We start from the raw sequence: 26,854 nt of genomic DNA on the forward strand, positions 1-26,854 counted from the left end.
TTGCCGACCTCACTTTATCAGTTCACTGAATGTTTTTTTTGAACCTAAGAACTTTTTTTGTAAATAAAATATCGAGCTGAAACTTTGGGAAATGTATTAGAGTACAATAAACTACGTTTAGGTACTGCATTTCGGTAGTAACTTCACTCAAATTATTTTATCTTTTTTCTGAACCTCGACATTTTTTGAACGTTCAAACTTTTTTTATACATAAAATATCGGTCTCAAACTTTGAGAAATGCAAGAACCGAAAGAAAACTACGTTAAAGTAGAAAGCTTAATAATAAAAGATGTAAAAAAATAACTTTTGAAAAAATTAATCTATTAGATTGCCCTTTGGTACACTCGTTTAGTGTTCTAAACTAAAGGTCAAGTTCGTTAGCCAGCCATTTTTGATGAAAATTCAAAAAGTGGGCACGTTTTGAATATTTTTAAGACCACTTTTTAAAAAATTCTGTGTACGTTTATTCATAGAATTAAAAAAATTTAACAATTTATCCTAATGACTTTTTTTGAAAAATAAAAAAACTAGCGATATTGGCACTGAAAAAAAGTTCTACAAATCCGCCATTTTGGTACTTAATTTACTAGGTATTTTACCTGTTTTCTACGTCAAGTACTTCACTTAGGGTACCTTTTCACGGAGGCCTGTTTTGAATTGATCGTGGAATTAATATTTTCTATAGCATTCATTTCTAGCTGGTTTGTTGGTTTATGACAAATTTGATTGGTTGATAACTTAGATACGAACTAGATGTTTAAATTAATTCATCAGTTTTTTCAAATTCGACCTGCGTAAAAAGGTACCCTCAGGTATTTTACGTAAAAAACCTTCAGTTACGCGTAACTGTACACCCCTGGTCACAGTCGTATGGGTCATTTGAGGTTAGTAAGATACATTTTCATATAGACTTCTAATTTAATCCTTAAGCTGACGTCACATTTTTTTTGTATCCTAATCAAAAAGAGCATTAACTAGATTAAATTCGCCTGTACTTTTTATTCTGAAAACCAAAAAAAAATATGAATAAATTGTGTTTGTTGTTACACTTTCTGGAGCCAAAACAAACCAAATTATTTTCAACGAGTAATAAGCAGGAATTCGGTACTTCCCAGTACTTATGTCCAAGATTAGCATTTCAAATAGTGACGTCAGCTGGCAAGATGCCTGCACGCAGAGGGTCAAGCAATAGGGAAATTTACCTATTTACATACACATAAAAATTTACTTCTACGTTTGAGAATTGAATTATTTCGTTAAAAAATTTCTTTTTTTTGTAGCCAAAAATTAATTTTTAACTGCAAACTTGAGTATGTACTAAAATTTTCAGTTAAAAAATGTAATTTTTTTCTAGTTGAAAATTGTTTTTTTTGTTGAAAATTAATTTTTTTTCTCCATAATTCAACTATTTTGTTGAAAATGAGTTCTGTTGTTGCTGAAAATTTAACTATTTTATTGAAACTCGTTTTTCGGTTCAACATTATTTTTGTTCGAACTGAAAATTAAACTATTGCCTTTTTCGTTAAAAATTGATACTTTTTATTAAAAAATTTAACTGTATGGTTGAAAATTCATATATTTTGTTGAATATTCGTATTTTCTGGTAGAATATTATTATTTTTATTTGTAAATTCATTTTATTGGTAGTAAATTCAACTGTTTTTTTTTTAATTCTATTTTTGACTAAGAATTTATATTTTTGATGGAAAATTGATTTAATTCGTTGGGAATTAAATAATTTTGTTTAACATTTAATTTTTATCTGAAGTTTTTACTTTTCCATTTTTGATTGAAAATTGAACTATGTAGGTGAAAATTCATTTTTTTGTTGTCAAAAAATTATTATTTTTGTATGAAATTTGATCTATTGTGGTTATCGCGAAAAATCGTTTTTTACAATTATCAAAAAAATTAAGTTTTGTTTTCGCAAATATTATTATTGCTTGGCCCTCGGCGTATATATAATTAAACAATAAAATCCATATTTTTGTTTTTAACGGCTTTAATATTCATTTGAACAAACATCCTTTTAAAACTAAAAAATAATATCGAAATACACTTGTGGCGAAAAATTACTTTTTACGAAGTTTAAAAAAAAATCACTTTTATTCAAGTTATAAAAAAATAAAATATCGTCCTATTTAATTTGTAGACCACGTTGTACACATTTTTCCAACTGACGTCAAAACTTTTCAAAAATATATACTTTTTGAATCTTTCGGCCTGAAGTTTCAATTAAAAGTTTCAGATTAAATGAAACTTTAAGCCAGGAAGTACAACTTCGTGATTTAAATTTAAGCGCTGCGATTATGCATTCAGCAAATTTGGCGGCAAATTTGAAATTTTTATCAGGATTGATAATAAATGTGTCTATTCATGTAGTTTTTGACGAAGATTCCGAGGCCCACGTAACTGTAAATTTAAAAATGACCGAAGTATGCGCGTTCTGAACTGAAGCCAGTGCGCCAGAAAAAAATCGCCATAATGTTGGAAGATTATTTTCTAAAAAATCATCACGAAGATTTAGAAGAGATATTAAATGATCCAGGAGCCTCAAATCATCACTCGATATACGTAAAGTCAGTTAAATATTTAAACATAGATTCATTTTAATCGAAATATATTTTTCATGCAAAGGATTTTTTTGTTTTATAGTAAATTTGTGTAATAATCTAGTTTTGTAGATCTGCACAAAGAAGCAACGGAAGTATCAAATAAGGTCCTGCGACGACCTCGTCATTATTTACCTCTGTGCGATGATTCTATTATATCAGCCCAAAAAAAATTGGCTAGTACCGAAGAATCCAAAAAACGACAAGCGAAAACGAGGGTATGACCATTTTTCATTGCATAAAAACGATAAAAAATCGTTTCTGCTTTCAAAACATCAATTTTTAATAAGGTTTAAACGTTGCACCGAATTCGTAAATCAGGCCTCGGAATTACCACACTGTTAAAACTTTTTCAGGTTTTTTTTTTCAACCAAAAATATAAATTTTAAACACAGTTAATTAATTTTAGATAAAAAAAAAACACTCAACCAAATACGAAAATTTTTGAATAAATAGTTGAATTTTCAAAGAACAAAATTAATTTTCTACAAGAAAATATGAATTTTTTAGCAATACGATAAAGTTTCTACCAAAAAAGATAAATTCTCAACAAAATACATACATCTTTGATGCACAAATTAAATTTTTAACCAAAAAGATTAATTTTTTACCAAAAAGACGAATTTTCAACCAATAAGATTAATTTTTTACAAGAAAATATGAATTTTCAACAAATTACATAAATTTTAAATCAAATAGATAAATTTTCAATCAATAAGATTAAATTTCTACCAAAAAATATAAATTCTTAACAAAATACATAAATCTTTAACGAAATAATTGAACTTTTAACCAAGAAGATTAGTTTTTTACCGGCAAAATATTCATTCTCAGCTATTTACATACATTTTTAATCAAATAGTTCAATAAAAAAAAGGACAAATTTTCAAGAAAATACATAAATTTTTAACGAAATAGTTGAATTTTAAACTAAGAAGATTAATTTTAAAAAGAAGACGATTTTTCAACAACGTACATGCATTTTTGATTAAATAAATCAATTTTAATTTTCTACCAGAAAAAATGCATTTTCAACAAATTATATAAATTTTTAATCAAATTGATAAATTTTCAATGAATAAAAATAAATTTTTACCAGAAAATGAAAATTTCTACAAAAAAAGATGAATTCTCAGCACAATACATAAATCTTTAACGAAATAGTTGAACTTTTAACCAAGAAGATTAATTTTTTACCGAAAAAAGACAAATTCTCAGCAAATTACATACATTTTTAACAAAATAGTTTAATTTAAAAAAAAGACAAATTTTCAACCAAGATTAATTAAAAAAAAAAAGATGAATTTTCAACAAGTTACATGAATTTTTAACCAAATAGTTCAATTCTCTACCAAGAAAGATGAATTCTAAAAAAATACATCATTTTTAACGAAATACTTTATTTTTCAACCAAGCAGATTAATTTCCTACCAACAAAATAAATTTTCTTCATAAAAATTAAATTTTCTACCAAAGAAGATGATTTTTCAACAAATTGCATGGATTTTTAACAAAATACTTAAATTTTGTACCAAAAAAGGTAAATTCTCAACAAAATAGATAAATTTTTAACGAAATAGTTGAATTGTTAAGCTTGAAGATTAATTTTTTTGATGAAAAAATATGAATTTTCAACCAAAAAGGACGAATTTCCAACAAATATTTAATTCCTCAAGCAAAACCGATTATTTTTTTATCCAACTTTTGCGCTTGGATATGAAACGATGATCTTTTTACAAAACATTTTTTAACCAAATTTCTAACCAAATTACATACATTTTTAATGAAATAGTTGAATTCTCAATATATAAGATTAATTTTCTACCAGAAAATATGAATTTTTAAAAATATTATATAAATTTTTAATCAAATAGATAAATTTTCAATGAACAAGATTTCTAGCATAAAATTAATTTTTAGTTAAATTTTTTTTTCGTTACTAAAATAACATTTTTGAACTAAGTAGTTAAATTTTTCAACTAAAAAGTAGCAATTTTTAACTAAGAACTGTGAAGTTAAATTTTAATGTAGGAGAAATAATTTTCAATAAAAACGAATTTTCCCAAAAATTTTCAGCAGAAAAGTTAATTTTAATCAAAACAATTAAGTTTATGGTTAAAAAACTAATTTTTAACTAAAATTATTAATCTGTTACCCAAAAAATGAACCATTAAGAAATTAGTTCAACTTTCAAACAGGGAGTTGAATTTTCAACCTATAAAGATGCATTTTCCAAAAAATGTAATAATTAATATTTTAACAAAATAAGATTTTAATTGAAAATGAAAAATAGTTGGATTCGACCATCAAAAACGAATTTTCAACAAAATACTTGAGTCTTCAACTAAAACAGATTAAGTTTCTACCAACGAGTTGCATTTTTAACAATGAAAAAATGAAATTTCTAGTAAAGAGATGAATTTTTATACCAGAAAGATGAATTTTCTACAAAATAGTCGATTTTATAACCACAAGAAAATTTTTTAGACCTGAGAGGAAACAAAATTTGCAATAAAATTATTGAAATTTCAACAAAACTGTTGAATTTTATACCAATCAGTATTATTTTTTAACCAAATTGTTGAATTTTCAACAAATGAATACATTTTTAATTTTCAACCAAAAAAATTTGGTTAGTCAAGAAATAAAAAATCACTTAAATTGTCGAATTTTCAAGCCAAAAATACGAATTTTTATCAAAACAGTTGAGTTCTTAACAAAAATTATGACTTTTATAAAAATTGGTGAATTTTCAACAAAATAATTCTATTCTCAACTAAATATAAAATTTGGGATAAAAAAAACCAAGTTAATTTTCTATTAGACACTTTTTCATTTAGGACTGTATATTGTTTTAATTTGTGGCATTATTTACACTATTTTTTATCTATGAAGTGAGTCCGAGGCCTGTAAATTTATTGAGGCTAAAAGAATATATTTTTTTCGAATTTTATTTGCATATAAAATATAATTTTCTATGTATTTTAAACAGGTTCATATGAGAATAATGGGTGTGCCAGTAAAAGCACATCTTGGCGAAATTGGCGAATTAGTTACAATAGTAGGCATAGTTGTGAGAATGTCACAACCAATAGTTATAAAATTGTCAAAACGATACAACTGCCGAAAATGCAAGCACGTAACAGTATCACACGTGAGTCATATATTATTATTATTATTATTATTATTATTATTATTATTATTATTATTATTATTATTGTATATAACCATTAGAGTGGCCCAAAAATACTTTATTTATTTTTTAAATTATTCCTTTAGTTGTCAAATTTCTCCCTTAATTTTGGCAGAATGAAAAACAAAAATATTTAGGCGCCTCTCAAGCCAATTTTTGCAAAAAAGTACTTATTTTACCTAAATTGGTGCTGTTGATGAATTATTTTAATTTTAAATCCATGTGTTGTTTTATTTTTAGTGAATTACATCACCCAGATTTTGGGCAGAATTTAAAAAAATATATTAACAATATACATTTTTGCAAAAAAAATACTTTTTTTAACTTAATTTTCGCTCTTAATGAATTCTTTTACTTTAGCATACATTTTTTTTAGTATTTTATATTCTAAGGTAAAATAATAAATTAGCCGCGGCAATTAAACAATTAAGTTTTTTGAACAATTCTGCCAAGATCGAGGTAAATTTTTAAACAAGAAGATTAATTTTTTACCAAAATTATCAATTTTCGTGAAAATACATGAATTTTCAAACAAAAATTGAATAACTTCTAAATTAGAAAATTAATTTTCAAAAAAAAAAAAAAAAAAACGAATTTCCAAACGAACAATGTCATAGTTGATATTTTAACCGAAAAAGAGCTTAAGTCTTAATTTAAATCATTTGAATTCAAATATAATAGACGAATTTTCAAAAAAGTAGTTGAATCCACAATCAAAACAGATAAATTTCTAATCAAAGAGTTGAATTTTTCTGCAAGAAATATGAAATTTTTACGAAAACAGATGGATTTTAAAACTAAAAAAACGAATTTTCAAGAAAAGTTAAAAAAATGTAACCCAAGAAAAAAAGCAATTAAATTGTTATATAAATTTTTAAGACAAAAAAAAAACGAATTTTATACAAAACGGTTGAATTTATACACAAAAAATATCATTTTAAAACCAAAAATGGAATAAATAGTACAATAAAATTTTCAGTAGATGTTAATTTTCAAAAAAATAGTTAAATCCTCAACTAAAAAAGATTAATCTTCAACCAATCAGTTCCATTTTTAACCAAAAAATTGATTTTCAACAAAAAAATAATTTAATTTTGAATCAAAAATATTTGAATTCAACCAGAAAAGACCAATTTTTAACAAAATAGTTGAATTGCCAACGAAAGCAGTTTAATGTTTTACCAAACAGTTGCACCTTTATCAAAAAATATATTTAAGAAAAGAGTTGAATTTTAAAAACGGAAAGATTTTTAAGTCAAGAAAAAAAAATATCAACCAAATTCTTCAATTTTCAAGTCAAAAAAACGAATTTTGGACAAAGCCGTTAAATTTTCAACAAAATTAATTCATTTTTAACCATACAGTTGAATTTTCGAAATGAAAAATATAAGTTTTTTAACCGAAATGGAATAGTTAATTTTTTAGTTAAAATAATTCAAAAAAAAATTCATTTTTAAGAAAATTGTGAAATTTTCAATGAAAGAGATGAATTTTCAGCTGAGATGATAAATTTTTAACCAGAAAAGTTAGTTTATAATCAATTAGTTCAATTTTCAACCGAATAATAACATTTTAAATGCAAAAATATGAATTTTCAACAAACATTATAATATTGCAACCGAAAAATTTTAATATTTAGTTAGAAACATTTGAATTTAAACCAAAAATACGAATTTCGAACAAAATAATTGAATTCTCAATTAAAACAGATTAATTTTTAACGAAACAGTTACATGATGATAAAATAATATGAAATTTCTACGAAAATAGATGAATTTTAAAATCAAAAAGACAAATTTTCTACAAAACCATTGAATTTCTACTTAAAAATATTAATTTTCAACCAAAAATGGAATAAATAATACAATAAAATTTTTAGTCAAAATAATTTTTTCAAGAAAAAACTAATTTTCAAGAAAATTGTGCAATTTTCAACCAAAGAGATGAATTTTTAACTAAAATGATGAATCTTTAACAAAAATAGTAATCTTTTAACAAATTAGTTCCTCTTTCAACCAAATAATAAATTTTTTAACCAAAAAATATTAATTCTGAACGACCAACGTAATGGTTGATATTTCAACTAAAAAACATTTGAATTTAAAGTCTAAAACATTTGGATTCAACCAAAAAGATTTTAATTTTCAAAAAAATAGTCAAACACTTAACTAAAAAGGATTCATTTTTGACCTAACAGTTTCATTTTTAACAAAAAAAATGTATTATCAAGAAAAAAAATTAAGAAAGATTAACAACAACAAAGATCAACAAAAAACAAATTTTATATCAAAAAAATTTGAGTGTAACAAAAAAAAGACAAATTTTCAACAACATAGTTGAATTCTCAACCGAGGAACTTCATTTTCTACCAAAAAATTTCTAAAAAAATATGATTTTTTAAAAGAAGAGTTAAATTTTGAAAACAGAAAGATTTTTGAGTAAAAAAAAAAATATATCAACTAAATTCTTCAATTTTCAAGTAAAAAGGACGAATTTTCGACAAAACCGCTAAAATGATAAATCTTCAACCAAAAAACTGAGTTTACAAACAATTAGTTCAATTTTCAACGAAATAATAAAATTTTTAATGCAGAAATATTAATTCTCAACAAACATTATAATAGTTGATATTGCAACCGAAAAATTTTAATATTTAATTAAAAACATTTGAATTTAAACTAAAAATATGAATTTCTAACAAAATAATTGAATTCTCAATTGAAACAGATTAATTGTTAACTAAACAGTTACATTATGATAAAATAATATCAAATTTTGATCTAAACTGATAAACCTTCTACCAAAAAGGTGATTTTTAAACAAATTAGTTCAACTTTCAAGCAAATAATAAAATTTATAACAAAAAAACTGAATTCGCAATAGTTGATAACTCAACTAAAAAAGATTTTAATTTTGAATAAAAAATATTTGAAATTCAAACAAAAAAAAACGAATCTTCAACAAAATATTTGAATCCTTAATCAAAACAGATTAATTTTTAACCAAACAGTTGCATTTCCATGAAAAAGATTAAATTTCTATCAAAAACGATGAATTTTCAAACAAAAAAAGGCGACCTTTCAATAAATGAAGATTTTTCAGTCAAGAAAAAAAATGTCGACCGAATTATGGAATTCTAAGCCCTAAAGGCTATTTTTCTACAAAACATTTGAATTTTCAATCACAAAAAAATAATTTTCAACAAATAGTTCAATTTTTAAATTTTTAATCTAAAAAATATCAATTCTCAACCATAAATGGAATATTTAAATTTTCAAAATAAAAAAAATTTCGGACAAAGTGGTGCAATTTTCAACTTAAATTATGAATCTTCAATAAAAAAAGTTGGTTTTTAACAAATTAGTTCTACTTCTAATAAAATAATAAAATTTTTAACTGAAAAATAAGAATTCGTAACAAAAAAATGTAATAGTTAATATTTCAACCGAAAAATATATTTATTTGAAATCCAAAACAGTTGAGTTCGACTGATAACTGAATCATTTTTTTAAACATAGTCGAATCCTTAATTAAAACGGATTAACTTTTAAACAAAAATTTGCCCTTCTAAGAATAAAAAAAATTTCTACCAAAAAAGGTGAATTTTTTACAAAACAGTTGAATTTTCAAAAAAAAAGTTCAATTTCAACCAAATAATTAAATTTTAAATCATAGAATATAAATTTTGAACCAATAATGGAATAGTTAAATTTTCAGTTATAGAAAATTGTTTTTAAAAAAACAGAAAATGATAAACCTTCAATCAAGTAGTTAAAATTTTAACCATAAAAGATGAAATTTTAAGGAAGAATGTACTAAAATAACACAAATAATAAAAACAATGCAGCAAATCTAGCGAAATATTTAAATTTTGAACCATAAATGATGAATTCTCAATCAAAAGAATGAACTTCCAAGCAACGAAAGATAATATTTTCTTATTAATTTTCATTAATTCAGTTCTTATTTAAATGAAAAAAATGTAAAATGAAAGACTTTGCAGCCTGTGATAAATAAATAAAATATTTTAAATTTATTTATAAACTAATGATAGTTTAAATAACCTATATTAGCAGTTATACTTTATTTTTATTTTTCATCGCTCACAGTTAACTTGGGAAAGAGATACAATTCCAGTAATGAGAGAGTGCCAAGCCTGCCAATCGAGCAATATTGAATTAATTCCTTCTTTACAACAAGAAGATTGTACGGATCAACAAGAAATAAAAATTCAGGTAAGTTAGTATTGTGAAAAAATATTAAACGTACAAGCTTTTTCGTCTATAAAAAAAATCAGGGTGTCTACTCAAATCCTAGAAAAAATTCCTTGACAATTCCAGGTTTTTTTTCAGTTATCTTTCGCGAGTTTATTATAAACAATGTTTTTTTAAATCCTTGTAAATATGTAAATGTGTAAAAATAGAAATATTTTTTTTTTAATACAATAAATTTTTATTTTTTCTTATTTTTGAAAATTACTTTGACAAAGGATAAGTAATTTTATTAGATAAAAATATGTTTAATTTAGAAAACATTGATCGTATATTTCACAATTTAAGCAAAATTAAAGCAGATGCTATAAAAAATTCAACTTAAAAAGTTTCAAATTCCTAAGATTTCAAGTATAAATATGATGTAAATATGAGGATTTTTCAAATAAAATGATGAGTCTTTAAGTATAATAGTTTAAGGTTTAACCGAAAAGTTTAATTTTCTTAAAAAAAGACGAATTTTCAACTAAAATATAAATTTTCAAAAAAAAATTGAATAGTAAACTTTTCAGTTAAAACAATTAATTTGAAAAATATTTTTAAAAATAGTGAAATTTTAATAAAAGAGATACTTTCTCAACGAAAAATGCAGTAGTTGATATGCCGCTCAAGAAATATTTAAATATAAATCAAAAACATTTTAATTCAACCAAAAAAATACGGATCTTCAAGAAAATAGTTCAATCATCAATAAGAATGATACATATTCTACCAGAAAGTTGCATTTTTAATGAAAAAGATCAATTTTCTAACGAAATAATTGAATTTTCTACCATAAAGATTAATTTTCATCCACAAAGATTAATTTTTTAACAAAAAATACAATTTTTAACTAAAAAAGGTAAATTTTCAACAACAACAAAATTGGAACAATATAGTTAACATGCTAAATGGAATAGTTAAATTTGTATAGAAAAAATTAATTTTTAACCAAAAGAAAATATTATTTAAAATAAAATAATTAAATTCTTAGTCTAAGAGATCAATTTTCAATTCAAAACGAAAAAAATTAACTTTTATAAAAGAGTTTAACTTTCAACCCAGTAATTGAATTTTCAAAAAAGCAAGATAAATTTTTAACGAAAAATATAATAATTGATATTTCAATAAAAAATATTTTAATAAAAAAAAAAAAAATACAGTTGAATTCACAAAAAATACGAATTTTTAACAAACTAGCTTAATCCTCAAACAAAACAAAAATTGTCATAAAATAGTTATTTTTCCTACCAGAGAGATACATTCTCAATGAAAAATGTAATAGCTGATGTGTCAACCAATTAAAATTAAATTTTTTAAATTTAAAATATTTTTAAATTTAATTAAAAAACAGTTGAACTTTCTACCATAAAGATGAATTTTCATCCAAGAAGATTAATTTTTTAACAAAAAATACGATTTTTCAACTAAAAAAAAAACAATTTTCAACAACAAGAAAATTTGAACAAAATAGTAAATATTTTAAATGGAATAGTTGAATTTGTATAGAAAAAATTAATTTTTAACCAAAAGAAAATATTATTTAAAATAAAATAATTAAATTCTTAGCCTAAGAGATGAATTTTCAATTCAAATGATATATCTTCAACGAAAAAAATTAACTTTTATAAAAGAGTTTAACTTTCAACCGAGTAATTGAAATTTCAAAAACAAAACAAGATAAATTTTTAACGAAAAATGTAATAATTGATATTTCAACCATAAATATTTTAATAAAATTAAATTCATAAAAAATACGAAATTTCAAAAAACTGGTTTAATCCTCGACTAAAACAAAAAATTTTAAAACATAGTTACTTTTTGTATCAAAGATATGCATTAAATCAATAATAAAATATTCATTTCTAACAAGATAGTTGCATTATTTAACCAAAACAGTTAAATTTTATAACGAAATAGTTGAATTTTTAACAATAAAGATGAATTCGCATCGAAGAATATTAATTTTCTAACCAAAAATACGATTTTTCAAACCAGAAAGATCAAATTACAACAACAAAAGTTTGAACAAAATAGCTAACATTTTAAATGGAATAGTTAAATTTTTTATAGAAAAAATTAATTTTTGACCCAAAGAAAATATTATTTTAAATACAATAATTAAATTTTTAACCAAAGAGATGAATTTTTAATTATTTTCAACCAAAAGAAAATATTGTTTTGAATAAAATAATTAAATTCTTAACCAAAGAGATGAATTTTCAATTATTTTTAATCAAAAGAAAACATTGTTTTGAATAAAATAATTAAATTCTTAACCAAAGAGATGAATTTTCAATTAAAATTATATATCATCAACCAAAAAAATTAATTTTCACAACAGAGTTTAACTTTCAATCAATTAATTGAATTTTCAACCAAACAAGATGAAGTTCGAAAGAAAAATGTAATAGTTGATACAGGTTGATATTTTAACCAAAAATATTTTAACAGGAAATAAAAATGCAGTTGAATTCATAAAAAAATACGAATTTTCGACAAACTAGTTTAATCTTCATTCAAATTTCTCGAATTTTAATATTTAATTTAATTTTAGGAATTTTAGGAATTTTAATGATTATTTTTCATTATTCAGGAATTTAAGGAATTTTAATGATTAATTCTAGGAATTTTAATCCTCATTAAAATCCTCATTAAATTCTTATTCAAAGATTAAAAATTTTAACTAAATATTAAATTTAATGTTAATTTTTAACAAATTATATCAACTGTTAACCAATCAGTTGAATTTTTAACCAGAAAGATGAATTCTTAACCAAAATGTAACAGTACGATTTTTCAATAAAATTTATGAATCGTCAACCTAAATTATATCTTTCAACCAAAAACAGTTGTATTTTTAACCAAAAAGTATTTAATTTCTACTAAAAGAGATACATTTTCAGTTTTCTTTCAAACTAACTTAATTTATTCCCAACATTTTTAAAAATCTTTAAAAAATACAAAAATTGCTTCAAAAGCTTACCAATTTTCTCGATATATTTATCATTCTTTTAAGAATCTTCAATTATTTAATAATAATCTTGAAACATTTAGAAATTAATTTTTTTTTAATAAAAAAGGACTGAAGCAAAAAAGACCAATTTTCAACAAGAGTTGAATTTGCAACTAAGGTAGATTTTTCAGTTAAAAGAGATAAAATAATTCAACCAAACCAATTAATTTTCTACAAAAAAGAACGAATTTTCAACAAAATATATTAATTCTCCATCAAGTAGCTGAATGCTCAAATAAAAAAGGTTGTTAGTAATATAAAGCGACTTTCTCAAATGAAAAAAACATTGTTATTTAATATTATATCACAATTTAAAAAAAAATTAAAGCACACTCGTGAAAATTCGCTGCCATTTCCAGGTTTTTCCAGATATATAAAAATTCCCTGATAATTCCAGGTTTTCCAGATGAGTATAATTTTAATATTTAATAAAAAAAATTTTTCTACAAAGAAGATTAATTTCTAACAAAAAAGGCGATTTTTTAACGAAAATAGATAATATTTGCAATAAAAAATGGAATAGTTTAATTAATTTTCTACCAATGAGATAAATTTTTAAGTAAAATGAATTCATGGTTATTTAGGGGCATTATTAATTAGAAAGATTTATTTTAAAATAATTATAGATTTACATATTACATGTAATCATATTACATGTAAGCATATTACATGTAAGCATATTACATGTAAGCATATTACCTGTAATCATATTACCTGGAATCATATTACATGCAATCTTATTAAATTATCCTTTTAATTAATAAATTAATAATATTTATCTGTTTCGAAAAATTAGGACAAGTGCCAGCCAGATTCAAACAACAGTAGTGTAACAGGATGGCAGGTTGTTTTGCTTGACGACTTGGTTGAGAAATGCAAACCCGGTGACCAAGTTCAGATTAAGTAATTAATAATTATGAAATATTAATCGAAATATTAAATTCGAGGGTGAAATATTGAATGAAATTTTGATTTTTATAGTGGGATCGTTGTACGTCGATGGGCAAATCCAGAAATTGGACAGCGCTCAGATGCCACAACATTTATGCTTGCAAACTGTATTTCAGTTCAACGAAAAGTTAATGAATCTAGATTTTCTACGAAAGAAAAGATGGATTATTTTACTCATTATTGGGACACACATGCAAAAAAACCACTCGTTGGAAGGGACAATATAATTGCCTCAGTCTGCCCGCAAGTACGATGAATTTAATATTTTCATTTCGATATTGAGATAAATGGAGAAAAATTGGACAGGGAATTTTTTTGTATAGTTGGAGAATATTTTCGATAGTGTTGATTTTTTTTCAAAATGCAATAAAAAATTGGATAAGAATTATTCTTCATTTGTAAAAGTAGCTCTATGCTAGTGAATTTTACTATCTTTTTCAACAAAAAAATTTTTGGTTTGGTTTGTAATTGATTTTTTAACTGAAAATTTAATTATACAATTTTTGGCTGACAAATGATCTTTTTAGTTGAAAATGAAACTTTTTTGTTTCAATTCTTCCATTTTTGGTTGCAAATATGATCTATTTTAGTTTAAATTTCGCCTTTTTATGGGAGAAGTTAATCTTCTTTGTAGAAAATTAACCTTTTTGGTTGAAAATTAAATTATCCTAGTCAAAGATTCATCATTTTAGTTGTAAATTAATTTTTTGTTTAAAATTTAACTATTACAATTTAAAATGAACATTTTATTTGAAAATTCATTACTTTCTTTGAAAATATAACTATTTTTTTTAAATTTTTCGTTGTGAAAAATTTTTCGCTGAGTAATAATTTTTTTAAAATGAAAATTTTAATGTATTTTGTTGAAAAAAATCATCTTTTTTGCAAAAAATTAATCTTTTTCGTTGAAAATTCAAGTATTCCAGTTAATTATTCATCATTTTAGTTGCAAATTCAAAACTATATTTGAAAATTTTTGTCGTTTTTTGGTGGTAAGTACATTTTTTCAACTGAGAATTTATTCACTGCATTTTTAGTCGAATAAGTATCTTTTTTAGATAAAAATTCATCTTTCTTTGTTGAAAATTCATTTTATTTAATTCAACTATTCTTAATGAACATTCTATTATTTTAGTTAAAAATTCATCAGTTTCTTTAAAAATGGAACCATTTTTTGAAATTTTTGCTGTAAAAAATCTTTGGTTGAGTATTAATTTTTAACTGAAAATTTAAGTATTCAATTTATGACTGATAATTTATATTGTTTAGTTAAAAATTCGTGTATTTTGTCGAAAATTCTTCTTTTTTGGTAGAGATTAATCTTCTTGGTTGGAAATTAATGTTTTTTACTGAAAATTTTAGTATTTAGTTGAGAATTCATGTATTCTGTTGAAAAATTATCAGTTTAGTTGAGAAATAATTTTTTTTAACTGCAAATTTGAATGTTTTTTGTGAAAAAAATCTTATTTTATTGTAGAAAATAAATCTTCTTGTTTAAAAATTTACCTTTTTCGTTGAAAATTCAAGTATTTCAGTTAATTATTCATCATTTTAGTTGAAAATTCAAAACTATATTTGAAAATTTTTGTGGTTTTTTGGTGGTAAGTACATTTTTTCAACTGAGAATTTATTTACTCCAATTTTAGTTGAATAAGTATCTTTTTTAGTTAAAATTAATCTTTTTGGTTGAAAATTCATTTTTTTTAAATTCGACTATTCCAGTTAAAGATTTATCTTTTTAGTTGTTAATTTTTTTAAATTCAAACTTTCCTATTGAACATTCCATTATTTTAGTTGAAAATTTATTAGTTTCTTTGAAAATGAAACTATTTTTTTGAAATTTTTGTTTATAAAAAATCTTTGGTTGAGTAATAATTTTTTAACTGAAAATTTATGTATTTAATTTATGGTTGATAATTTATATTTTTTAGTTAAAAATTCATGCATTTTGTCGAAAATTCTTCTTCTTTGGTAGAGATTAATCTCCTTGGTTGAAAATTAATATTTTTAACTGAAAATTAAAATGCTCCAGTTAAAGATTCATCATTTTAGTTAAGCATTTATCAGTTTAGTTGAGAAATAATTGTTTCAACTAAATTTTGTTATGTTTTTTGTTAAAAAATCGTATTTTTTGGTATAAAATTAATCTTTTTGTTTAAAAATTTACCTTTTTCGTTGAAAATTCAAGTATTTCAGTTAATTATTCATTATTTTAGTTGAAAATTCAAAACTATATTTGAAAATTTTTGTGGCTTTTTGGTGGTAAGTACATTTTTTCAACTGAGAATTTATTTACTCCAATTTTAGTTGAATAAGTATCTTCTTTAGTTAAAATTCATCTTTTTGGTAAAAATTAATCTTTCTGGTTGAAAATTCATTTTTTTTTTAATTCAACTATTCCAGTTAACGATTTATCTTTGTAGTTGTTAATTTTTATTTAATTGAACCTTTCCTATTGAACATTCCATTATTTTAGTTGAAAATTTATTAGTTTCTTTGAAAATGAAACTATTTTTTGAAATTTTTGTTTATAAAAAATCTTTGGTTGAGTAATAATTTTTTAATTGAAAATTTATATATTTAATTTATGGTTGATAATTTATATTTTTTAGTTAAAAATTCATGCATTTTGTCGAAAATTCTTCTTCTTTGGTAGAGATTAATCTCCTTGGTTGAAAATAAATATTTTTAACTGAAAATTTTCCTATTCAGTCGAGAATTCTTGTGTTTTGTTGAAAATCCATCTTTTTGGCTGAAAATTAAAATGCTCCAGTTAAAGATTCATCATTTTAGTTAAACATTTATCAGTTTAGTTGAGAAATAATTGTTTCAACTAAATGTTGTTATGTTTTTTGTTAAAAAATCGTATTTTTTGGTATAAAATTAATCTTTTTGTTTAAAAATTCACCTTTTTCGTTGAAAATTCAAGTATTTCAGTTAATTATTCATAATTTTAGTTGCAAATTCATCACTTTGTTTAAAAATTTGTGTGGTTTTTTGGTGGTAATTACATTTTTTAAATTGAGAATTTATTTACTCCATTTTTAGTTGAATAAGTATCTTTTTTAGTTCGAAATTCATCTTTTCAGTAAAAATTAATCTTTTTGGCTGAAAATTCTTTTTTTGTTTGGTTTTAAAAATTCAACTATGCCAGGTAAGATTTTTCATTTTAGTTGTTATTTTTTTTTCAATTTGACTTCCTCTTAAACATTCCATTATTTTAGTTGAAAATTCATCAGTTTCTTTAAAAATGAAACTATTTTTTGAAAATTTTCTGTAGAAAATCTTTGGTTGAGTATTAATTTTGTAACTAAATGTTTAAGCATTTAATTTCTGGTTGATAATTTATACTTTTTAGTTAAAAAATATATTTTTTACCTAAAAATTCCTGTAATTTTTCGAAGAAATAATTTTTTTACCTGAAAATTTGAATGTGTTTTGTTGAAAAAATTGTATTTTTTGTAGAAAATTAATCTTCTTGTTTAAAAATTCACCATTTTGGTTGTAAATTCAAGTATTTCAGTTAATTATTCATCATTTTAGTTGAAAATTTATCACTTTGGTTGCAAATTTGTGTGGTTTTTTATTGGAAAATAAATACTTTAAATTGAAGAATGATTTATTCTATTTTTGGTTTAAAAAGTATGTTTCTCACTTAGAAATTGATCTTTTTTTTTTAAATTAATTTTTTTGGGGTGAAAATGCGTTTTTTTTTTTAAATTAAACTGTTCCAGTTAAAGATTTATTATTTTATTTGTTGTTAATTTTTCTTCTTTTTTGTAATTCAACTATTCCTCTGGAACATTTCATTATTTTATTATAGTTGAAAATCTATCAGTTTGTTTGAAAATGAAACAATTTTTTGACATTTTTTTTCAAAATAAAAATGTAACTATTCCAGTTGAATATTCCATCATTGTGGTTCAAAATTCATCTCTTTGTTTGGGCCTTAATTTTTTAAATGAAAATTTAACTATTCAATTTTTGATTGACAATTTATATTTTTTAGTTAAAAATTTATGGATTTTGTTGAAAATTTGTCTCTTTCGGTAGAGATTAATCTTCTTGGTTCAAAATTTAACTACTCCAGTTAAATATTTGATATGTTTTCGTTAAAAAATCATGAGTTTAGTTGAGAATGAATGTTTTAACTGTAAATTTAACTATTCCATATTTGGTTACTAACTATTCCACTATTTGGTTGAAAATTGGTTGTTTTTAGTTGAAAATTTATGTGTTTTGTTAATAAACCGTTTTTTATTGTAGAAAATTAATTTTTTGTTTAAAAATTCATCTTTTTGGTCGAAAATTCAGGTATTCCGATTAATTATTTATAATTTTAGTTGAAAAATCGTCCTTTTGATTGAAAATAAAACTAAGTGGTTGAAATTGCAATTTTTTTGTTTAAAATTTATTATTTAACTTAAAATTCATCTTTTGTGGTTAAAGAATCATAATTTTAGCTGAAGATTCATCACATTGGTCAACATTCTTTTTTTTGTGTAAAAAATCAATTTTTTAAACTAAAAATTAAACTATTCCATTTTTTGTTGAAGATTGTTTTTTTTCTTCATGATTCATCTTTTTCGTTCAAAATTCAAGTATTTCAGTTAAGTATTTATCATTTTATTTAAAAATTCATCACTTTGGTCACAAATTTTTTTGTTTTAACTGAAAATCTAACTGCCATTTTTTGTTGAAAACTGTTTTTTTTTTAGTTCAAAAATCAACTATGTGGTTGAAAATTAATGTTTTTTGGTTGGAAATCGAACAATTTGGTTGAAAATTCATCTATCTTTGTTAAAAGCGCAATATTTTTCCTTGTACAGTTTCGAATTTGAAGCGGTTTAAATTGAATTTAATATAGTGCCCACATTAATTTTTCCCGAATAAGCACTAAATTTCAAGTGTAAGAATATAAAAGAAAATTAGTTTGAATTGTTATTCAAATTCATGGACATTAGTGACAAATTCAAGAAATGAGAATGAATCCCATAGAAACTGAAAAAACCATTATTCATGATAAATTCGCAAACTTTATACATATTCTGAGTCGATTAAGAAAAAAAGAAATATTTGAGTGGCTTCGTACTATGAAAAATTATACCGGGAAAAAACTTGAGATACCTGGAAAAAACCTTCAATTGTCAGAGCATTTTTTTAGGATTTTCGTAGACACCCTGGTAATTATATATGTAATATTGTGTAATCTCATGTTATCTAGTTTAATCTAATGCAATCATATTACATGTAATCATATTACATGTAATCCTATTACTGTAATCATATTACATCTAATCATATTACCTGGAATTCTATTAAATGTAATCATATTAAGTTATCCTGAAATTTTTTCCAGGATGTGTGTTTTTGTTTCCAATTGTAAAATTAATTTCAGCTCTATGGGATGTACATTCTGAAATTGGCATTGGCCGTCGTTCTCGCTGGGGGAGTGACAAAGACTAACTCTTCAGGTACGCATTATATGAATTTTTGGCAAAAAAAATTAGATTCAAGTCTCATCCTACGCGTAATTTATTATTTAAGGGAATAAGATTCGAGGGGAACCTCATCTATTGCTAGTCGGCGATCCTGGAACTGGAAAATCACAAATTCTTCGAACAGCTACTCGGTTGGCTGTCCGTTCAGTTCGCACAACTGGAATTGGATCAACTTCTGCCGGACTCACAGCTGCCGCTGTTAAAGTGAGTTTACTCTTTATTTTACCCAAAATTAATATGATTTTATATACACTTTCTTGGATACAATTTAAATTATTTAACAAAAAAATCCTTGGGAATAAAAAAAAACAAGGAATTCAAGGATCAAATTTAGACAACACACTTTTAAATGTCTTATGTAAGAAAAATTGTTACTAAACAAAATTTTTAAAGATTTTAGGACTTAGATGAAAGTGGAAAAAATCGATCTGTTCAAGTAGAAGTATTGCATTTAAGAAAAAGAGTTTTTAACCCAATAGTTGATTTTAAAATAAAAAAGGTTGGAAGAAGTCTTTTTTTTTTATTTTCAACCAAGAAGACTAATTTATTTTTTAAATCTTAAATAGACATGATAAGTTTTAGCTCAAAAAGGGAATAATTAAATTTTAGGTTAAAAATTTTTTTTTTTTTTCGAATAAAACAAATTTTAAAACAAAATTGTTAAAATTTCAACAACAAAAAATGAATTTTCAACTGAATGATGAATTTTCAACCAAGAAGATTAATTTTCCGTCAAAAAAGATAATTTAAAAAAAAACACATTTAAAAAAAAAATTTGAATTTTCTACTAAAAAATATCCATTTTCAACAAAAAATGAAATATTTGCAGTTGAAGAAATGAATTTTCAACATAAATTAATTACATAATTATCTTTAACCACAAAGAGATCGAATTTTGAAACAAAACATATTAATTATTTACCAATTAGTTTAATTTTCTACTAAATATGAAATAGTTACATTTTTCAGTTAATTATCGAATTTTCAAGAAATTAGTTAAATTAAAAAAAGGTGATTTTTCAAACAAGAAGATTAATTAGATACCCAGAAAGTCGCATTTTTAACCAAACTTAACACGGGTTTTCAATTAAAAAAGATAAATTATTTTTAAAAAATGGGCAAGTTGAAAAAATTAATTTTCAACCAAGGAAAAGGAGTTTTCAACAAAATAGTTACATTTTGCAACCAGAGAAATGACTTTTTAGCATAAAGGATAAATTCTTCAAAAAATGAAAAAATTTGAAACAAGAAAATTAGTTTTCTACAACAAAAAAAAGCGAATTTTCAACCAAAAATGGAATAGTTGCATGATCATTAAAACATTAATTTTAAACAAAACAAACAAAACGAATTTTTATCAAAATAGTTAAATCCTTAACCAAAACAGATTCATTTTCAATGAAAAAGCTGCATCTTTAACTAGAAAAGATTAAGTTAAAACTAAAAGAGGTGGATTTTCAGCCAAAAAAGAAAACTTTTTAACAAGACACATACATTTTTAACAAAATAGTTGAATTTTCAACTAAAAATTATACATTTTCAACAAAAAATAAAATATTTGCAGTTGAAGAAATGAATTTTCAACATTAAGTAATTTAATAATTATCTTTAATCACAAAAAATCCGAATTAAAAAAAAAAACACATAGATTTTTTACCAATTAGTTGAATTTCTATCCAAAAATGAAATAAATACATTTTCAATTAAAAATCGAATTTTCAGAAAATTAGTTAACTTTTTAACTAAAAAAGATGAATTTTTAACCAAGAAGATTAATTAGATACCCAAAAAGTCGTGCTTTTAACCAAATTTAACACGGATTTTGAATTGAAAAAGATACATTTTTAATAATAAATGGACAAGTTGAAAAAATTAATTTCCAAGAAAGGAAAACGAGTTTTCAACAAAATAGTTACGTTTTGCAATAAAAAAAATAATTTTTCAGAAAATAGTTGAATTTTCAATCAACGAAGAATGTTCTGTCAAGAAAGATAACAAATACCATCTAATATTTGAATTAAAAACTAAAAAAGAATAATTTTCAACAAAAAATGAAATTTTTCAGTTGAGCAATCGAATTTTCAACGTTAATTAATTACATAATCATAATTAATTATGTACCTAAAAAGTCGAACTTTCAATAAAATTTAACATAAATTTTCAATCAAAAAATCTAAATTTTTAATCAAAACTGGAAGAGTTAAATGTTCAAATAAAAAAATGAATTAAAAAATTAAACAAAATAAAAATAATTTTGAGCTAAAAAGATCAATTTTCTGCCAAAAAATACGAGTTTTCAAACAAAGCACATGATTTTTTTTAGCAAATAGTTGAATCTTCAACCAAAAAGGATAAATTTAAAAAAAAGAAAAATGAAATATTTGCAGTTAAAGAAAAGAATTTTCAACATTAATTAATTACATAATTATCATTAATTATACACCAAAAAAGTCCAATTTTCAACTCAATTTAACATGAGTTTTAAATTAAAAAGATACAGTTTTAATAAAAAAAAAAGAAATGAATTTTGAACGAAGAAGATTAACTTTCTACCAAAAAAGATGAATTTTTAATAAAGAAAGAATTTTCTGTTTTTTTTTTTTTTTTTTTTAGTTGAAAATTCACCTTTTTTGGAAGAAATTAATTTTTTTTAGTTAAAAATTTAACTATTCCCGTTAATAGTTTATCATTTGATTTGAAAATTATCATTTTTTTAAACTAAAAATGTATCTATTCAAATGAAATATTCCATCATTTTACTTGAAAATTCATCTCTTTAGCTACACGTTAACTTTTTAACTAAAAATACGCCTAAACAATTTTTCGTTGAAAAATTATATTTTATTTTTGTCTATATTAAATTAATTTCAAACATAAAAAACGAATTAAAACAAAAATAGTTCAATGTTTAACCAAAACAGATTCATTTTCGGCCAATCAGTTGCAGTTTCAATTAAAGAAAAGATTAAATTAGAACTAAAAGAGATGAATTTTTAAACAAAAAGACGAATTTACAACAAAAGAATGAAAGTTTCAGTCAATAAAGATAACAAGTTTCATCCAAACGTTAAATGTTTCAAGACACAAAGACAAATTTTTTATAAAGTAGTTTAGTTATAAACCAAAGAGATGAATTTTCTAACATGATTGTTTTAATTTTAAGCAAAATAATTGAATAATTAAAGAAAAAATAAAAAAGTTGAGATAAATAAAAGGAAGGGATTTGGAAGTTTCCTTCTTTTTCTTTCCTCTCTTTTTATTAAAGTTATTTTGAATTTGAATTGACACATTTAAGAATATATTTTCCAAATTTGATCGTTCGATTTTTGGTTTATGTAATTTTGCAAAAATTTCGCAGTTAAATTTGAATGTTGGACGTAATAAAGATAAAAAATGTAGATATAATTTTTAATTAATTTCCTAAATTAGAAATGATGGTTGAATAGGATTCTGATGGGTGGCATTTAGAGGCCGGGGCTTTAGTCTTGGCAGATGGGGGAGTATGTTGCGTGGATGAATTTGCAACCATGAGTTCTCACGATCGAGCCTGTGTTCACGAGGCAATGGAACAGCAGACAATTTCGATTGCAAAAGCTGGACTCGTGAGTACATTAAATTCCCGATGCAGTGTAATTGCGGCGATTAATCCTGAGGGTGGCCAATTCAAGGAAGACAGAGAATATAAAACTCGACTCGGAAATCCTCTCCTTTCTCGATTCGATCTTATTCTTCTCTTGAAAGACACGAGAAATCCAAGTTGGGATAAAATGACTTCAGACCACATTTTAAAAGCAGCGCGCGAGCTTCCCGACGATAGCGCTAAAAGGTAAAGAATTTTAATTTTAATCCTCGTTTCTTCAAAAAGACGAATTGACAAAAAAATGGTTATAGTTGATATTTTAACCGAAGAAAGTTTTTCATTTTAAATAAAAAAGAGTTGAATAGAATAAAAAAAAGGACGAATTTCCAAGAAAATAGTTGAATCCTCCAAGAAAACTGATTAATTTTCAACCGAACCGTTGGATTTTAACTGAAAAAAATGAGTTTTCTTTAAAAGAGTTTAATTTTATACCATAATGTTGAATTACATAACTTTTTATCCATATAGTTGACTTTTCAAGAAAGAAGATTAATTTTCTACCAGAAAATACGAATTTGCAATAAAACGCATGTATTTTTAACCGAACAGTTGATTTTTCAACCGAGAAGATTAATGTTTACCAGAAAATAAGAAATTTCAACAAATTACATAAATTTTGAAATCAATAGTTGAATTTTTAAATAAAAAGATTAATTTATAACCAAAAAGAGATAAATTCCTAACAAATTACATGAATTTTTATCCAAACAGTTGAATTTTCAATCAAGAAGATTAATTTTCTATAAGAAAATACGAATTTGCAAATAAACGTATGCATTTTTTACCGAATAGTTAAATTTTCAACCGAGAAAAGTAATGTTAACAAGAACATACGATTTTTTAACAAATTACATACATTTTTAACCGAATAGTTGAATTTTCCAATAAAAAGATTAATTTATTACCAAACAAAGATGAATTCCCAACAAAGTATATAAATTTGTATCCAAACAGTTGAATTTTCAATCAAGAAGATTAATTTATTACCAAAAAGAAACGATTTTACAACGAATGACATACATTTTTATTCAAACAGTTGAATTTTTAATCAAGAAAGTTAATTTTCTACCAGAAAATACGAATTTTCAACAAATTACATAAATTTTTAACAAAATAGTTGAATTTTCAACTAAGAAGATTAATTTATTATCAAAAAGAAACGAATTTACAACGAATGACATACATTTTTATCCAAACGGTTGAATTTTCAACCAAGAAGGTGAATTTTCTAACAGAAAATACGAATTTTCAACAAATTACATAAATTTTTAACAAAATAGTTGAATTTTCAACTAAGAAGATTAATTTATTACCAAAAAGAAACGAATTTACAACGAATGACATACCTTTTTATCCAAACGGTTGAATTTTCAACCAAGAAGGTGAATTTTCTAACAGAAAATACGAATTTTCAACAAATTACATAAATTTTTAACAAAATAGTTGAATTTTCAAATAAGAAGACTAATTTATGACCAAACAAAGACGAATCCCCAACAAATTACATAAATTTCTTTCCAAACAGTTGAATTTTCAATCAAGAAGATTAATTTTCTACCAGAAAATACGAATTTGCAAAAAAAAGTAGGAATTTTTTACCGATTAGTTACATTTTTAACCGAGAAAATTAATGTTAACCAGAACATACAAATTTTTAACAAATTACATTCATTTTTAACCGAATACTTAAATTTTCAACCAAAAAGATTAATGTTTACCAGAAAATACGAATTTTCAACAAAATTTATAAATTTTTAACAAAATAGTTGAATTTTCAATCAAGAAGATTAATTTTCTACGAGGAAATACGAATTTTCAACAAAATCATAAATGTTTAACAAAATAGTTCAATTTTCAAATAAGAAGATTAAGTTATGATCAAAAAGAGACGAATTCCCAACAAATTGCATAAATTTTGATCCGAAAAGTTGAATGCTCAAACAACAAAATTAATTTTTTACCAGAAAATACGAATTTGCAATAAAATATATAATAACTGATATTTTAACTAAGAAAAGATGTAAGGTTTATTTCCAAAAGCAGTTAAATTGAACCAAAAAGGACGAATTTCGAACAAAATAGTTGAATACTCAACCAAAAAAGGTTAATTTATAATCAAACTTTTAACCAAAAATATGAACTTTCTACAACAAATTTGAATTTCTAATCAATTAATTAGATTTTTTCCCCCAAGAGACAAATTCTCACCAAAATACATAAATTTTTTAACAAAATAGTTGAATTTTCAACCATGAAGATGAATTTTTTGCCAGAAAAGACGAATTTTCAAAAAAATACATACATTTCGAAAACCTATAGTTGAATTTTTAATTAAGAAGATAAATGTACTATTTACATAAATAATTACATAAATTTTTATCTAAACAGTTGAATTTTCAATGAAACATATAATAATTTATATTTTAACCAAGAATAAATGTCAATTTTATATTTAAAAAAAAGATAAATTGAATCAAAAAGGACGAATTCCCAACAAAATAGTGTAATTCTCAACAAAAACTGATTGATTCTTAACGAAAATTTTAAACAAAAAGACAACAAAATACATACTTTTTTAACAAAATAGTTGAATTTTCAACTAAGAAGATTAATTTATTACCAAAAAGAAACGATTTTACAACGAAGCACATAATTTTTATCCAAGTCTTTGAAGTTTCGACCAAGAAGATTAATTTTCTACCAGAAAATACGAATTTTCAATTAAATGCATCAATTTTTAACCAAATAGTTTAATTTTCAACAAAACATGTAATTGATATTTTGAACAAGGAAAGATTTCCATTTCATATCATAAAGTAGTTAAATTGAACCAAAAAGGAAGAATTTCTAACAAAATAGTTTAATCCTCAACCAAAACACATTATTTTTCTATCAAAATTTTAACAAAAAAAAATAAATTTTCTATAATAAAAGATGCATTCTCAACAATGTTCATTCATTTTAAACGAAATAGTTGAATTTTCAACCAAGATTATTTTTTAATTTCAATTTTTTTCGTTCATGAGGATTTTTAAACAAAAAGTTGAAATTTGAAACTAGAAATGATCAATTTTGAATAAAAAATGGTAGTAAATTCCAAAGTTTGATAGAAAATTCGACTGTTTGGTTAATAATTAAATTTTTTGTTGAAAATTGATATTCTCATGCGAAATGAAAATGCAACTGTTTTGTAGAAAATTCTTCTTTCTGTCACACAAATTTAAAAGTTTGGTGCATTTTTTATTGTTGACTCAAAAATTTTTATTAGTAAAAAAATTCAACTTTTGTTTTGAAAATTAGTGTTTTTAGGTAGAAAAAGCATCCTTTTTGGTAGAAATGTCATCTTTTTTGTTAAAAATCGATCTGTTTGGCTGAAAAATAATTTATTTTGGTTTGGGAATTAATTTGTTAGGTTGAAAATTTAATTGTTTTTGTAGAAAATTCGTCTTTTTGCATGAAAATTCAACAGTTTGGTCACATTTTTTTATCTTGACTTAAAAATCTTTATTTGTTAAAAATTCAGCTCTTGTGTTGAAAATTAGTATTTCTAGAAAGAAAATGCATCTATTTTGGTAGAAATTTCATATTTTTGGTTAAAAATGTAACTGTTTGGTTGAAAAATAATATATTTTGGTTGATGATTCAACTATTTGGTTTAAACTTGAACTTTTTTGTAGAAAATTCGTCCTT

General features: G+C 23.1%; 1 protein-coding gene across 5 annotated transcripts in view; it reads left to right on the forward strand.

Moving 5' to 3' along the window:
- The window catches only part of LOC117167893 (probable DNA helicase MCM9), a 54,833-nt gene that overhangs the window by 15,518 nt on the left and 12,461 nt on the right, over positions 1-26,854 (forward strand). For 2 of the 5 annotated variants that reach the window (XM_033353128.1, XM_033353130.1), the window contains exons 2-10: positions 2,384-2,580; positions 2,678-2,831; positions 5,606-5,767; positions 9,916-10,041; positions 13,869-13,975; positions 14,054-14,270; positions 19,422-19,497; positions 19,571-19,728; positions 22,971-23,350. In XM_033353128.1, the coding sequence (XP_033209019.1) occupies positions 2,486-2,580; positions 2,678-2,831; positions 5,606-5,767; positions 9,916-10,041; positions 13,869-13,975; positions 14,054-14,270; positions 19,422-19,497; positions 19,571-19,728; positions 22,971-23,350 (1,475 nt within the window). In that variant the 5' untranslated portion in view covers positions 2,384-2,485. Of the gene's footprint in view, positions 1-771; positions 886-2,383; positions 2,581-2,677; positions 2,832-5,605; positions 5,768-9,915; positions 10,042-13,868; positions 13,976-14,053; positions 14,271-19,421; positions 19,498-19,570; positions 19,729-22,970; positions 23,351-26,854 lie in introns of those variants that run through there. The other 3 variants (XM_033353129.1, XM_033353131.1, XM_033353132.1) reach the window with 3 other exon arrangements.

Source organism: Belonocnema kinseyi, chromosome 2, assembly GCF_010883055.1.
Source record: "Belonocnema kinseyi isolate 2016_QV_RU_SX_M_011 chromosome 2, B_treatae_v1, whole genome shotgun sequence".
NCBI classification, from domain to species: domain Eukaryota; kingdom Metazoa; phylum Arthropoda; class Insecta; order Hymenoptera; family Cynipidae; genus Belonocnema; species Belonocnema kinseyi.